The 14,806-nt window shown below is 43.6% G+C and overlaps 1 protein-coding gene across 3 annotated transcripts; it reads right to left on the bottom strand.

Annotated features, from left to right (window-relative positions):
* Positions 1–15: 15 nt before the first annotated feature.
* LOC127636600 (protein eva-1 homolog C-like) lies at positions 16–5,311 on the bottom strand. 3 transcript variants are annotated; one of them, XM_052117231.1, is made up of 8 exons: positions 4,791–5,311; positions 2,886–3,082; positions 2,478–2,601; positions 2,246–2,398; positions 1,960–2,103; positions 1,390–1,467; positions 1,214–1,300; positions 16–435 (listed from the first exon to the last, which is right to left on the bottom strand). In XM_052117231.1, exons 1-8 carry the CDS (start codon positions 4,903–4,905, stop codon positions 17–19), a joined length of 1,317 nt encoding a protein of 438 aa, XP_051973191.1. In that variant the 5' UTR covers positions 4,906–5,311; the 3' UTR covers position 16. The 3 variants fall into 3 exon arrangements, with proteins under 3 accessions (XP_051973191.1, XP_051973192.1, XP_051973193.1); XM_052117232.1 differs by having other exon boundaries at positions 2,886–3,110; positions 4,791–4,921; XM_052117233.1 differs by having other exon boundaries at positions 2,886–3,015; positions 4,791–4,918.
* Between the last annotated feature and the right edge of the window lie 9,495 nt (positions 5,312–14,806).

Here is a 14,806-nt window from a genome sequence, read left to right as displayed (position 1 = left end):
TAAAAAAGATCCCCATTCACTGTACAATCTGCTTAATAGTTGGCATGTCTGAATGTAGGATGCACGTGTTGCCATTGAGGTATGCATTCATCCTGATCTCCTGAATCACAAGCTCTCGTCGCTCAATTCTCTCCATGAGCTCTGCTGCCTCTGTGGTATATGTAACATCCTCCCAGCAATACATCTTCTGGCCGATCTCTGACAGGTTAGAGCTATCCAGCAATGAATCTGATCCTTTGTCATCCTCCTCATCATCATTGTCTTGATTCATTGGTTCTTTCTTTTCTAGCATAGTTAATTTACTCTTCTTACTGAGCATTCTTGGTGCACTAAAATGTCTCCTGCAGGTTATCTGTGTTGAAACAGCTACTAAAACAATGAGAATTCCCACACAAACACTTGAAGTGAAGAGTAGGCCTGCCATCTCTGGATGCTCTGCAAGAGAAAAGCACTTGTCACTTATATAATATTACATTTCTTGTATGTTGTTCTTCAGACTGAATGTGGCTTCAAAATCAATTTCCAAGCATTTATTTTCACCTTCATTTTTAGTCATAATAAATACACTTACTAAACACTTTATTTGGAACACCTGTACACCTACTTATTCATGTGATTATCTAATCAGCCAATAGTGTGGCAGCAGTGCAATGCATAAAGTCACGCAGATATGGGTCAGGAGCTTCAGTTAATGTTTACATTAACCATCAGAATGGGGAATAATGTGTTCTAAGTGATTTCGACCGTGGCATGATTTTTGGTGTCAAGACGGGCTGGTTTAAGTATTTCTGTAACTGCTGATCTACTGGGATTTTCATGCACAGCAGTCCCTAGAGTTTACTCAGAATGGTGCCAAAAGCAAACAATATCCAGTGAGCAGCAGTTCTGTCGGAAATGCCGTGTTGATGAGAAAGGTCAACGGAGTGGTCAGGACTGCAATACCCAAAAGCATTGTAAACCAATGGTCTCTATGATCAACTTAAGCTTGCGATGCTTTTGAGAAACGCAGCCCAGACTGGTTGGAGCTGACAGAAGGGCTACGGTAACTCAGATAAACACTCTGTACATTTGTAGTGAGCAGAATAGAATCTCAGAATACACAACACGTGGAACCTTGAGTCAGATGGGCTACAACAGCATAAGACCACATCTAGAACTTTATTTGAACCATTCCTAATAAAGTGCTCATATATAAGTATAGGCCATAATTTACCTGTGATGTAGCCATATGCCATTAATGAATTGCTGATAATAATCCTGTTGTCTGGAAACTTTGAACTTCTGACAACAGGATGTTTTCCTATAACAATACAAGAGACATTTAACCTCTTGGTAACTCCATTCTGTAGATGTACAATATAAAATGAACTAAATATGGTATATTGTCACCTGCTTTGGTTGTCTGGTTAGGAACTGAGGTAGTTTGGAAACTGTTGGGATCAGCTAACTTGAGTAAAGCTTGTGGAACTGTTCGAAAAAAAAGCAAAATCGGTTATTTGTATACATTTAACAATTTCCAAAATGCCATCTCAAAGGCCATGCTGGCTCCAAAACACAGTATCTCCTCAGATCTTTCAATACAAGGCTGATGAATAATCTTTATATTTCCTGTGAACTGCCTGATTCTGCCTTCCAATCAGTAGCAAAGCCTGGCATTCAAAGCAATCACAGGAAGTCTTAGAGGAAGCCCATGAGGTCGAAAAATGCCAAGCTCATTCTCTATGTTTATTCACGAAAATTGTATTCATTGTAAATTACAAGACAGGAAGAAAATGGACAATCTGAGATGAAACAAAGGGCAAATGTTAATCTTTTCCCACACTCTAAACCAATTTAAAACTGATTGCAGATCTGCTATACTGCAAGTTGGCATGCCATGCTTTCAGAGGATTACATTACGAACACATTCTGCTATGTTTCCCTCTAGGAATGTTTTAATGGTTGTGAGAGAGTTCATACCACAAGCATAGAGAACAGAGAGATACTTTTTTGTTCCAGGAGGGCAGGGGTCATTAAAATGTTCCTCATCTATGGCTAACAAACACCTCTGCTTGCCATAACAGATGTTTCTGACCACATCCACGGCTCCATGAAAAAGACATTCTGCCATGATAAAAAAAATATATATATATTTAAAACTGTTCATAATGTAGGAACAAATTAAAATCAGACTGATTTGAAGTTTACAATGCAATTCAGCCAATATTATATAAAAAATGTATCTCACATAAACCCAACAACCTACCAAAAGGTGGATGTTCTCCCTTCTTTGATAGGCATGGATCTTCCTCCTCCATTATTCTACCATAAATAGCTGAGTAGATATTCAGCACTTTTGCATACTTACAGTTCAGCAAAAGTCGATCTCCCTCACATGTGACTCTCTTTTTGTGCTCCGCTGGAAGACAAAAAAGATTATGTCGTTGAGCAAATATTTGGAGAAGAAAAAAACAAGGCATAATGGAGGAAATACTTACTAGGTTTACACCTGTATGATACATGGAGGTATTTGGGGGTTCCTGGGCAAGGATCAAGGCCAAAGACTTGATGACTAACCAGAAGCTGACAATCTCTATATCCTTGGCATTCAGAGAGCACTTTCTAGTAGAAAGGGAAAATCAAAAGCCATTGACTGTGCATTTTTCAAAAGGAAGAGAAAATGTAACAGCCGCGCCGTGATTCCAGAGAACACATTATCTTTTCTGTGCCAAAAGTGAAAAAGATCAGCTGCCACAGGAGTCTAATCTTACAACAATGCTCTCTTAAGTGTATTTTCTCTGTGTGACTCGTTCACTACTTAAAGGCTACTACAATAGTTTTATAAAGTTAGTACATTTCATGCATAGTAAAAGGTTATACAGAATGCAAAGTGCAAGCCTACTTACCTGCAGTGCTGTGGTGGCAGAACAGCTGTGATTACGCCATTGGCATCTCATTCCTGGCACAATAAGGGGAAGGGCTTCACTCTGCCCATAAAATGCAGACTGAATAGTTATGGTTGAGTGTCTTGGGCACCTGAGGAGTAGGAGATCTCCATCACAGGCTTGTGCTGAATGACTGTTGATGATCCTAAGCAAATAATCTGATTTGATTGTAGAGAGAATGCATACCTATCTGTTAATTAGTTTATTTTTGCTTGCTTTGTTTTTAAAACATCAGTCAACAGCCAGATGTTCAAAAAAATTAAATGATTATTTATTATATAATTTATTTTGTTCAATTAATTTGTATAATAATAATAATAATAATAATAAGGACTGTCAATCTATTACATTAGTCAAATTAATTACATGAAATGATATTTAATCAAATTAATTAATCACAATTAATCTCATATCAACATTTTATGAGAAAGGCAACCCAATAAAGATAATTCAATATACATACAAAATAATAACAACAATAAACTGCCAGATGTTCAACAAAATGAAATGATTATGCTAAATTATTTATTTATTTTTTCATATTTTTTTTTAAATATTATATTATTTATATAATCATATTTTGTTCAATTATTTTGTATAATAATAATTATAACTGTAAATCTATACAAAATGTAATCAAATTAATTACATGAAATGCCTATTAATCAACCAAATTAATCACAATTAATCGCATATCAATACTTGCCGAGAAAGGCAACCCAATAAAGATAATTAAATATAAATAATACATAGGCTTAGAAATAAAAAACTAAAACAACAACGATAATAAAAGGGGGTAGAATTAATGCATACCTTTATGTTTATGTTTATATTTATTTTGTATGATTTTAAAGCATCAACAAAATGAAATTACTATTTTTATATTATGTAAAATATACATATTTATATTTTGTATCATATATTATAAATATAATTCCTCTTTGTTCAAATATTTGATGTAATAATAATAATAAAGTTATAAACAATACGCATAATATTGATAATAACATTTATTATAATAATATAATTATTTTCTATTACAAATATATTTATATATAGGTTATGATGGGAATCCACACACAACTTACCACACGCCCCATTGAGAGTGAGAACCAATAACTACGACCACGAGGAGGTTACCCCATGTGACTCTACCCTCCCTAGCAACCGGGCCAATTTGGTTGCTTAGAAGACTTGGCTGGAGTCACTCAGCATGCCCTGGATTCAAACTTGCGACTCCAGGGGTATTTAATAATTGTTAACTTATGGGGTTATTGTTAAATACTTCCATGCATTGGATGTACATTTAAAACAACTTCTCTATTTTTTTATAACCTAATAGGCTGAGTGGAATTCATTAATCTATATTAATAGTATTGCTATTATGACATAACTTAAAAATATGGGAGTCTTTATGTGTATATACAGTATTCATAGGCCTGCACAGTATATGATTTATAGAACAAGTTTACCTTTCAGATGAATCTCTTTAACTGAGATTCTGTTATTTGAGTTGCCTGTCATTGTTTAGATATTCAATTATCAAACTAAATTGTGAAAATAAACATTTACATAAAATATTAGATTTTACATTTTACTTTAAATTTAAGAAATACATGACTAAGTAGCCTATGATATCAGATGTATTTTATACATTGAGAAAAGTCAGATGACCCCTGGGACAAGTTTACCCTGGGGGTTCTTCTTGCCCTAGGTGGGGGATCATCTTGCCCCAATAGTGGGGTACGACAATCATAATTTTCCATTTTGTACTATGACAACAAAATTAGCAAATGTTTCTATTTATTGATCATCCTCATCCTCCTCTTCCTCCTCCTCCTCCTCATCAGAATATTAGTGACTTACTTGAGAAGTCCGAAAGTCCGTGCATTTCTTTGGTCCACAGTAAGAGAACACTATAAAGTATCTGAACACAGAGCCCAGGTGTGCGGCAGCTGATCAGAAGCTGCGCTGAGATCATGTTCAAATCCTTGAATTATTCCTGCATCAAAAGCCGCGTGCACTCAAGCGCGTGCAGGAGAAACGCTGTCAAAAAATTCCCGTTTCTCTTTCACCTGCCAGGGACTTTCACCCAACAAAGGTATTCTCCGACCGCGTCTTTAATATCCAAGTCTTTTCAGAGCAAAAGTTAGAAAAAAATAACTTCTCGAAATGGCTTCTCCTTTGATTAAAAACAGGTCAGAAGACATAAGGCAAAAATGAAACATTTCAAAGTGACGCGGTCAGGGGAATTACAAGTGCGCAACAAGTCGGAGGAGCCTGAGACGAGCGACAATCCCAGCATTACTCCCGTGTTGATAATTGTAGGGTCCATAGTGAGAGGACAGATCGTAAGAGTTGGTTTCTTGACAGTAAGAAAATGATTATAGCGGATGACGTTTAGGAATAACTAATCTGAACGGGGCGTGGCGTGGCGGTGAATGCCTCTAACAGGGAGTGAGTTGAGAGGCACTGACAAGTATTTTAAACAATCTGATTAAACTGAATCATACATATTTAATACAATTTCATATAGTAAAAGAACAGGCTGTCTATGAAAATATTTGGACCTTGGTGCCTTCATAAATTTTATAAATAAAAAAACAAGACAAAAAAACCAAAAAAAAAAAAAACAAGGCATTTTTAATCTTTTATTGCATGATCATGATTTTATGATATTATTGCATTTAATTTATGGTCCGTTCATGATATGTGTTTTTAGGTTTGGCCCTCTGATATGATTATAATACTGTAAGAATAACTAAGTGACACAGATTGCAGAGGGGGCGCTGTTTGGTGGCCAAGTAACCCGCACTCAGTTCAAATCAGTAGAAGAGAAACTGACCGCGTACGTTTAAAAATATTTTTTAATATAAGTTTTAATAACGTCTATCTGTAAAATTGGTTTTAATTGGTATTGCCCACTTGTTGACTTTGTCTCGAAATCTCTTAAGCATTTTAAAATATTTGTTGTAAATATAGCCTAAAATCATGATTTATATGCATGTGTTAGACTTGTATAAATTTTTTCTGGATGAACAAAAACCATATAGATGACAACCATAATGCCCACTGTAAATATAAACATGTTTTGCAAAACGTATGTGCAAAAAACACACATGTGACTCCATGAAAGACATGTGACAATAATGTTCCTTTGCATGTTTTATCTTAACATTTACCTCTCGATTTTCTGGAATCAGTGACAAATGTCATAGGCAAAGAGCCTTTTATTTCTGGTACTTGAAAGGAGCTTGGATGGTGAGACATTGTATAACCTTTGTATAAATTATATGAATGTGAATTTCCTCTTAACATGAAATCAAGTCTTTTGCTCACTCTTATCTCTCACATGCAGCCATGTTGTGAGCCTCACCTATGGCTGTTGTTCAGAACTAGGCATCATGTATTCATCAACCCCCCCCCCCAAAAAAACTTGTTTAAGAGATCCCTTTTCTGCTGTAATGTTGCAAATATTGAAAGGTAAGTAGCCAATCATGCACATGCTTGTGTAATATGTCTTTTTTGGAACTTTGTGTTGTTTACCTATGCACAGTTTGTGTTTACCGCCTCATTTATCTCATTATTTCTCTCTGTAGCTATGTAGTGGACAGTTCAGGATAGCAGATGCCAAAGTTAGAGAGAGAGAGAAGACTGACCAGTGGCCCTGGAATACCAGGACATTGTTGAGTAGCAGATGACAGAGGTATTGCAGATCATCTAACTTTTTTAAAAGTTTAATTACTTATCTATGAATGTAAAGAAGGACAATGGAAACATTAGTGTCTCTTTATAATTATATTGCTGAGCTCTTTTATTTGCACAGCAAATGCCGAGATTGGTGGCAGTATTGACTATGTGGAAACTGATATGACAAACTGACAACCGGGGCTAGTTGTTTGTGCACAATTTTTACTCATGTGAATATTTCTCAGGGTAGGTTTATTTTTGAAAGTCAGTATCTGGAGCCACATACCGTGGCTAAAAAAAAAAGCTGTTGTATGTTTTCACAGATATTGCTTAGCAAACAAGAAGTTAATCAACAGATGTTGAGTTCTTGTGACAACAATCAAGTTCAAGTTTATTTATTTATAAAGCACTTTAAAACTACAGAGTAGACAAATGTACTGTACATTAAGATCGAGCAAACCATAAAACATAATAAACAAAACATAAAACAACTAAAACAAGATTTGCATTTGTCCTACACAAAATTAACATTATGTTGTTTCAAAGGCCAAAGAAAACCGGTGGGTCTTGAGTGATTGCATGATCTGAGAGACCTTTGGGTATGATGGATGCTGATGAGCTCAGAAATATAACCAGTTACCATTCCATGCAGAGTTTTAAAACCATAACACTTTATATTGGATTCTGAATTTAACCTGGTAGCCAGTGGAGAGGCCAATATAGGTGATATATTGTCCCTCTTCCTAGTAGTAGTGCCTTGGATGAATGGGAGAAATTGTAACACCCAACGGCAGCCAACAGTCACTGGATGTAGAAAGGAAGTCCCACCTTACAGGTAAAAGAGCCAATCACCTTTTAGATACAGACATTGCCTGTCAATTAACTCGACAATGTGCATGCGCATTAGCTATAAAAGCAGAGAACATTTTGTTTTTTAGCGTAATCTGAAGTAAAGAAGCACAGATTATGAGACCGGTATTGTCAGTTCCCTATCGAGAGGTCTCTCCTATTGCGTAAGTAGCTTACGCTATGGGAAAACTCAGTTTCTCGAGAAATATTGAAGTCTTTATGTAAAACGCATTGCAACTGCACAGCAGACAGCGATGAGCGAGGCAGCTCGGTCATTGGCTGTGCCGCGGCAACTGCTCGAACCAATGACGGGCGACTCTGAACGCGCGACCAATGGTGCGCTACCAGCGTTACAGCGCTCAGAGCCTGCCGAAATTAGCATAGGCAGGCTATATAATGGGCACCCCGTCATGCGAGTTCCTTTAGATTTAATCTCCTTCAGCGAAGACCTTCTCCGGATTGTTGGAGTCTTTCGCCGCCGTTGACAAGCTTTCAGCGGGACTGCTAAGAGGACGCCGGCGCCTTCAGCCGCCTTCGAAGCCTTCTGCTACGCCATCCGGCGCGCATCGCATATCCTTTACTGCAAGCGCTCGCCCCTGCAACGCTAGTTAAAAGTAAAAGAGTGATTTTCCAAGGCGTTGTTTCAAATGCCTTCAGCCTGCGCCTCGTGCAGAGGCCCTCTTCACGACGGAGATCGGCACATCATCTGCACTCGCTGCCTGGGTCTGGACCATGCAGAAGCTGCACTCATTCAGGGCGAATGCCCCGAATGCGACTCCTTGGGCCTCGCCGAGTGCGCTCGCTTTGCCGCTTTCACCGCGAACGAGCCGGCTTCCACCGTGCTGCCACCTCCGCTCGAGCAGCGCAAGAAAAGCGCCGCTCACAGAGGCTGCCAGAGCACGCCGACTTCGGTGACGCCACGCCGCTCAGTCCCCGCGTACATCACCGCTACCAGAACTCTCCCGCCGCCAGTCCACTTCACGAGAGCGGACCTGCACCCCTCCAACAAAGCGGTGGGTCTCATCTCGTTTGGCACATCAGGGGACGACGATGGAAAGGATGACAGCCTCTCTCTTGATGCTGCATCCGACGACTGGCCGGGCTTGTTCGACCTCGCGCCATCGACATCAGCGGACACGAAGCGGGCACCAGCATGGACTCGGAAATCGTCCGTATCCTGTCAAAAGCCGTGGAAGACCTCGGGCTCGACTGGTCTTCCCCGGAAGAACCTGCCCGCAGCCGGCTGGACGAGTGGTTCCAGCAGGGGCGCCGGCAGGCCCCCCGACATAGACCCTCTCCTTTATTCCCTGAGGTCCACGACGAGCTCACAAAGTCGTGGAAAGCCCCGCACTCTGCTCGCCTAAAGCCTTCTTTTTCTTCCTCGCTCTCCTCAGTGGACGGCGCGAGAAAGAGGCTACGAGGCAACTCCGCCTCGAGGAGACCGTGGCCAACCATCTATGCCCACCCTCCACCGCTGGATGGAAGGCCAGAGCTTTCACCCCTCGAAGCCCTGCAGAACTACCTCAGCTCTCGCCGGTCGCGCATACGCCACCGCCGCCAAGCTGCGCCAGTGCTGCATTCGATGGCGGTCCTACAAGTTTTTCAGGCCAAACTTCTCCGCACCATGGACCGAGTCTGGACCTGAACCCGAGGCTTTCAGGACCTGCGCAGCGCCACGGACGTAGCCCTGCGAGCCACAAAGGCCACCGCCCAATCCATTGGCCGGGCCATGGCTAATTTGACCGTCCCTGAGCGCCATCTGTGGCTAACGCTAACGGAGATGAAGGACGCGGATAAGGCACCATTTCTTGACGCGCCTGTCACTCCAAGCCGCCTGTTCGACCGGGCGGTGAGAGAATTCACTGAGCGCTTCACTGAGGCTCGGAAGGATTCGCAAGCTATGCCTCACTTCCTGCCCAAGCGCTCCAGCTCGCCTCAGAAACCGCCCCAGCAGCAGCAGCGAGCCAGGGCAGAGCCGCCCGCCTCCCAGCCGAAGAGCAGACCTGAAAAGGACGCCGACGCCGCTCGCTCCGCTGGCCAAGAAAGCCGCGACGAGCAACGCAGGTCCTCGGCCCAGAATCACTCTGAACACGGAGCCTCATAAGTCTTCCTAGCAACAGGAAGAAAAAGAGAGAGTACGTGTCTCGCAAAAGCCGGACCGCCTCTCTCAAACATCTAAAACATTACCCAGTCCCCTTACAGGCGGCTGGAAATGTCTATACAGCAGTCAATGGGCCAGTCATAAAACTCGCCACCTGCAATCAAACGCTGTTTTTACGGCGACACACAGAAATCACTGAAAAGAGTCATTTTCTGCCTGTGTCACTAAGGGTTCACATGTCCACACTAAAGTGCGCATTCCCACATATCAATACTGTCCAAACAGTGCCAAATACCTCCCCAGTTCAGGCTGGATGTCCCAAAAATGTAGATCGTGTGCCTATTGTCATGTATGCACCACTACACACAAGCACTGTTCCCCCAGTTATAAACACTTCCCCAGTAAAAACGGGAAATACTATAAGTGTAGCGCGCGTGCCTGCTGTACTGCACGCACCCCTACACACAGCTACCCATACAGTTTCAAACAGCTCTCTATTTCATGCCGCAAGCATCACAGATGCAATGCGCGAGCAAAGAAACTCCCCGCGCGTGCCTATTATGATGTATGCACCCCCACCCCAAAACACTGTTCATACAGTTGCAAGCATCTCTCTGACTCATGCTGTGAGCATCTCGGAGATAGTGCACGTGCCTGTACTCTCACACGCACCCCTGCACTCGGCACTCAATTCGGCTGCTCAGCGCGCACCTGCGCCTCTGAGAGCCATAGACTCTGTGTTAGCAAAAAGCGATTTGCTGGTGGGGTCTCTACGTCACTGCGACACGCCCCCAGCCAGCATTCAGCCCATATCTGTGTGAGCAGAAGCCTGGGAAAAAATCCCCGACATGCCGAAATGGGTTTTGAACATAATAAAACACGGATACTCACTTCAGTTCGCTCGCAGACCACCCCGCTTTTCAGCGGTGGTCGAGACGAAAGTGAGAAAAGATGTGTCACATGTTCTACGCACCGAGGTGCTCAGACTGATAGAGAAGGGCTATAGAAACTGTTCCTCCCTCTTTGAGCGAGGCAGGTTTTACAGCCGCTATTTTCTCGTCCCGAAAAGGACGGTGGCCTTCGCCCCATCCTGGATCTCAGACATCTGAACAAAGCTTTAATGATTCGCTCGTTCAGAATGTTAACAACCAAACATATCCTCGCGCAAGTTCAGCTCGGGATTGGTTTCTATCAGTGGATTTGAAAGACGCTTACTTTCACATTCGATAGCGCCTCATCACAGGCCCTTTCTGAGATTCGCTGAGGGACAGTCATACCAGTACACAGTACTACCATTCGGCCTATCATTGGCCCCCGTACATTCACGCGAAATGTATGGATGCGGCACTTTCCCCTGAGACAGCGGGAGTGCGAATACTGAATTACCTCGACGATTGGCTAATCATAGCACAATCAGAGGACCAGTTAATGACACACAGATCTTGGATTATCAGCCATCTAGAATGCCTGGGTCTGAGAATCAATTTTGCAAAGAGCGTGCTATCCCCAGCCAGAATATCTCTTTTCTGGGAATAGTGCTAGACTCAGTGCAGATGACAGCGCCTCTCATCAGAGCGCGCTCTCTATTCGATGCCTTGCAACATCGTTCAGAACGGGCGCCACGCCTCGCCAAACGATTTCAAAGAATGCTCGGTCTCATGGCCTCGGCATCAGCTGTACTCCAGCTAGGATTGTTGCACATGCGCCCTCTCCAGCCTGGCTCAAGAGCCGTGTCCCCACTCACGCCGTGGCGCTCGGGCCACTTTTTGATCAGAGCGAATCACGGCTGTATAAAAGCCCTGACGCCCTGGAAAGCCATCAACTGGTATCAAACCGGCGTGAGTCTGGGCGTGAGTACGTGGAGAAAAATGAACATGACAGATGCCTCCAAAATAGGATGGGGGGCCCTTTCCGGGTTTTGGTCAAACCCGGAAAAGCGCCTACACATAAACTGTCTGGAAATGAAAGCGGTCGCCTCGGCTCTCAGAGCCCTGCTTCCGTACCTAAAAAACGAGCACGTCCTGGTCCGAACGGACAACATGACGGTAGTTTCGTATATAAATCGCCAAGGTGGACTCAGGTCGAGCTCCCTGCACTCTATGGCCAGGGAGCTCATTCTATGGTCACAACACCACCTGCGCTCGCTAAGGGCAGCGACGTGCCAGGTGTCCTGAACCAAGGAGCGGACATGCTATCCAGAGACAAGGTTCTCCCAGGAGAATGGACTCTCCACCCTCTGACGGTTCAGTGGTTATGGCAAACCTTTGGCGAGGCAGAGGTCGACCTCTTCGCCTCCAAGGAAAACGCCAGACTGCCCTCTCTTCTTCTCAAAAAGCGGACGCTCGCCCAAGTTTGGCCGAGCCGCCCCTTGTATGCTTTTCCCCCGATCGCGATGCTACCTCAGGTCATCAGTCGGATCAGGGAGGTGAAATGTGCAGTGCTCCTGGTAGCCCCACTCTGGAAAAACCAGACGTGGTTTCCAGAACTGATACAGATGATGCAATCTGCCCCATGGCCGATTCCGCTGAGGCAAGACCTCCTCGGACAGGCCAGCGGGATGATTCTTCATCCCTGCCCCGATCTGTGGGCCCTCCATGCATGGCCCCTCAACGGGTTCCCGAGAACCTCCCCAGTAGAGTTTTGAGAACCATAACTGAGGCTCGAGCGCCCTCTACGAGGCGCTTGTATGCCCGAAAGTGGAAAGTGTTCAGTGACTGGTGTGATACCAAGAGTTTGAACCCCAAAACGTGCGAGATACCAAGTGTACTCGCCTTATTGCAGGAGCTGCTGGAGGCGGGCCGCACACCCTCCACGCTCAAAGTCTATGTGGCTGCCATAGCGGCGTCACACAATCCTCATAAAGGACATTCATTAGGGAAAAACGATCTGATCGTTCGTTTCCTAAGAGGCGCTAGGAGGATGAACCCTCCTCGCCCACCTTCGGTGCCGATCTGGGACCTGGCCACGGTCCTGGACGCACTCAAGGGTGCCCCGCTTGAACCTCTCCAAACCGTGCACCTTAAGCAGCTTCGCTCAAAACCGCGCTTGCTGGCGCCGCTTCAGTTAAAAGAGTGGGCTGACCTGCACACGCTGTCATCAAGCTGCTTGCCTGGAATTTGGACCTAACGACTGCAGAGTTGTCCTTAGGCCAAAGCACGGGTATATTCCTAAAGTGCTCTCTACACCCTTCAGAGCACAGGTGATATCTCTGGCAGCACTATCGTCCCCAGCAGATGAAAGCGACGCAAATTTACTCTGCCCGGTCAGGGCACTCAGAGTATATTTGGAACGTTCTGCCCTGTTCAGACAGACGGAACAATTATTCGTATGCTTTGGCGGCCGAACTAAGGGTCTCGCTGTCTCAAAGCAAAGAATATCGCGCTGGATAGTGGATGCTATAGCGCTAGCTTATGAAGCCAAGGGCCTTCAATGCCCCTTAGGCATCAGAGCTCACTCTACGAGGAGCATGGCCTCCTCGTGGGCGTGGTCGAGTGGGATACCCATTGAAGATCAGGCTGGGCCTCGCCTTCGACATTTATCAGGTTTTATAACCTACAGGTCCCCTCATTGCATTCCAACATTCTATCAGCCTGACTATAGAATGGAATAGAGTGTGTGTATGCTGGACATCACCTCCTCCCTTATAAGGTCCATCTCTGACCGACTTAGAGGATTTATTATGCGTACCAGTACATAAAAAGCTCAGTACATAAGATGTGTGCTTGTGTTTGTACAAAGAGCGCCCCGCCTTGGCAAGGACGCTCTGTAATATCCCTATATATAGCTCGCCGTTGGTCGGCTCGGGAATAATCACTTTGCTTTAAAGCTCAGGCACCTGCCTCTGGTTTTATAGAGCGAAGTCAGCACGCACGGTGTTTTACATGGTGTTCCCATAGCGTAAGCTACTTACGCAATAGGAGAGACCTCTCGATAGGGAACGACTCGGTTACTAACGTAACCTCGGTTCCCTGAGAGGAGGGAACGAGTATTGCGTAAGCTGCCGTGCTTGTGCTTGGTCAGTTCGCTTCAGTCGATTGAACCTAAAGAAACTCGCATGACGGGGTGACCATTATATAGCCTGCCTATGCTAATTTCGGCAGGCTCTGAGCACGCGAATGCGAGGCTGCGCGTTCAGAGTCGCCCCGTCATTGGTTCGAGCAGTTGCCGCGGCACAGCCAGTGACCGAGCTGCCTCGCTCATCGCTGTCTGCTGTGCAGCTGCAATGCGTTTTACTTAAAGACTTCAATATTTCTCGAGAAACGGAGTTTTCCCATAGCGTAAGCTACTTATGCAATACTCGTTCCCTCCTCTCAGGGAACCGAGGTTACGTTAGTAACCGAGTCGATTTTACTGCTGATAGGAAATATGTTCTTTGATCATAATCTTGACCAACGATTTAGGAGATTTTGGTCTTTCCTCATTCAAGTGGATAGGAGCTGCACTGTCATGACTGGAAATATCCGGTCCCGAGAGCATTCCAAACATGGCCGACGGTGGAATGACGTGCTGGAAAGACTTTGCTTATACTCAAATATAAAGCATCGCAATAGTCAAGGCGAGAAGAAATAAATGCCTGTATTACTTTCTCTTGGTCAGTAAAGGAGAGGATGGATTATTAGCTTTGCAATGGCTCTAAGATGGAAGAAGCTACTCTTCACAACAGTATTAATCTGCTTATCAAATATATGTTCAGTCAAAAATCACACCCAGATTTTTAACATGGGTCTATTAACAGACAGGGATCCCAGTCTGTTTTTAAAATCCTGTGCACATCCATTTTGATCAAAATAATAATGGAAAGTGTTTTGCCATCCAACTTTTAACATCACGCAGACACTGAAAAAGAGATTTAAAAGAAGAGCCATCACCGGACTTCAATGCAGGTATATTTTAATATCATCAGCATAACAATGATAAGAAATACCATGTTTTTTAAATATTTAGCCAAGGAGAATAACATATACAGTATATATATATATATATATATATATATATATATATATATATATATATATATATATATAAAGAAAATAAAACTGGTCCCGAAACTGAACCTTATGGAACCCCACATGTAATTGATGCTGAAGCTGATGAGGAATTTCCAATTCTAACAGAGAGTGTTCTATCATGCAAGTTAGAAATAAACCACTTAAGGGCCATGCTGTGAACACCAACATACTGTTTAAGCCAGTTAATGAGAACAGCATGATCTGTTGTGTAAAACGCTGCACTGAGATCCAAT

The sequence above is a fragment of the Xyrauchen texanus genome, chromosome 44 (genome assembly GCF_025860055.1).
Source record: "Xyrauchen texanus isolate HMW12.3.18 chromosome 44, RBS_HiC_50CHRs, whole genome shotgun sequence".
NCBI classification, from domain to species: Eukaryota; Metazoa; Chordata; class Actinopteri; order Cypriniformes; family Catostomidae; genus Xyrauchen; species Xyrauchen texanus.
This window is presented reverse-complemented; position numbering and strand designations above follow the sequence as displayed.

Excerpts from the sequence above, each read along its gene's own strand:
- LOC127636600 (XM_052117231.1), bottom strand. The coding sequence starts at position 4,905 with ATGATCTCAGCGCAGCTTCTGATCAGCTGCCGCACACCTGGGCTCTGT. Across the intron at positions 2,602-2,885 it reads CTGCCACCACAGCACTGCAG|AAAGTGCTCTCTGAATGCCA; the intron begins GTAAGTAGGCTT and ends CCTTTCTACTAG. Across the intron at positions 2,399-2,477 it reads ATCATACAGGTGTAAACCTA|CGGAGCACAAAAAGAGAGTC; the intron begins GTAAGTATTTCC and ends TTTGTCTTCCAG.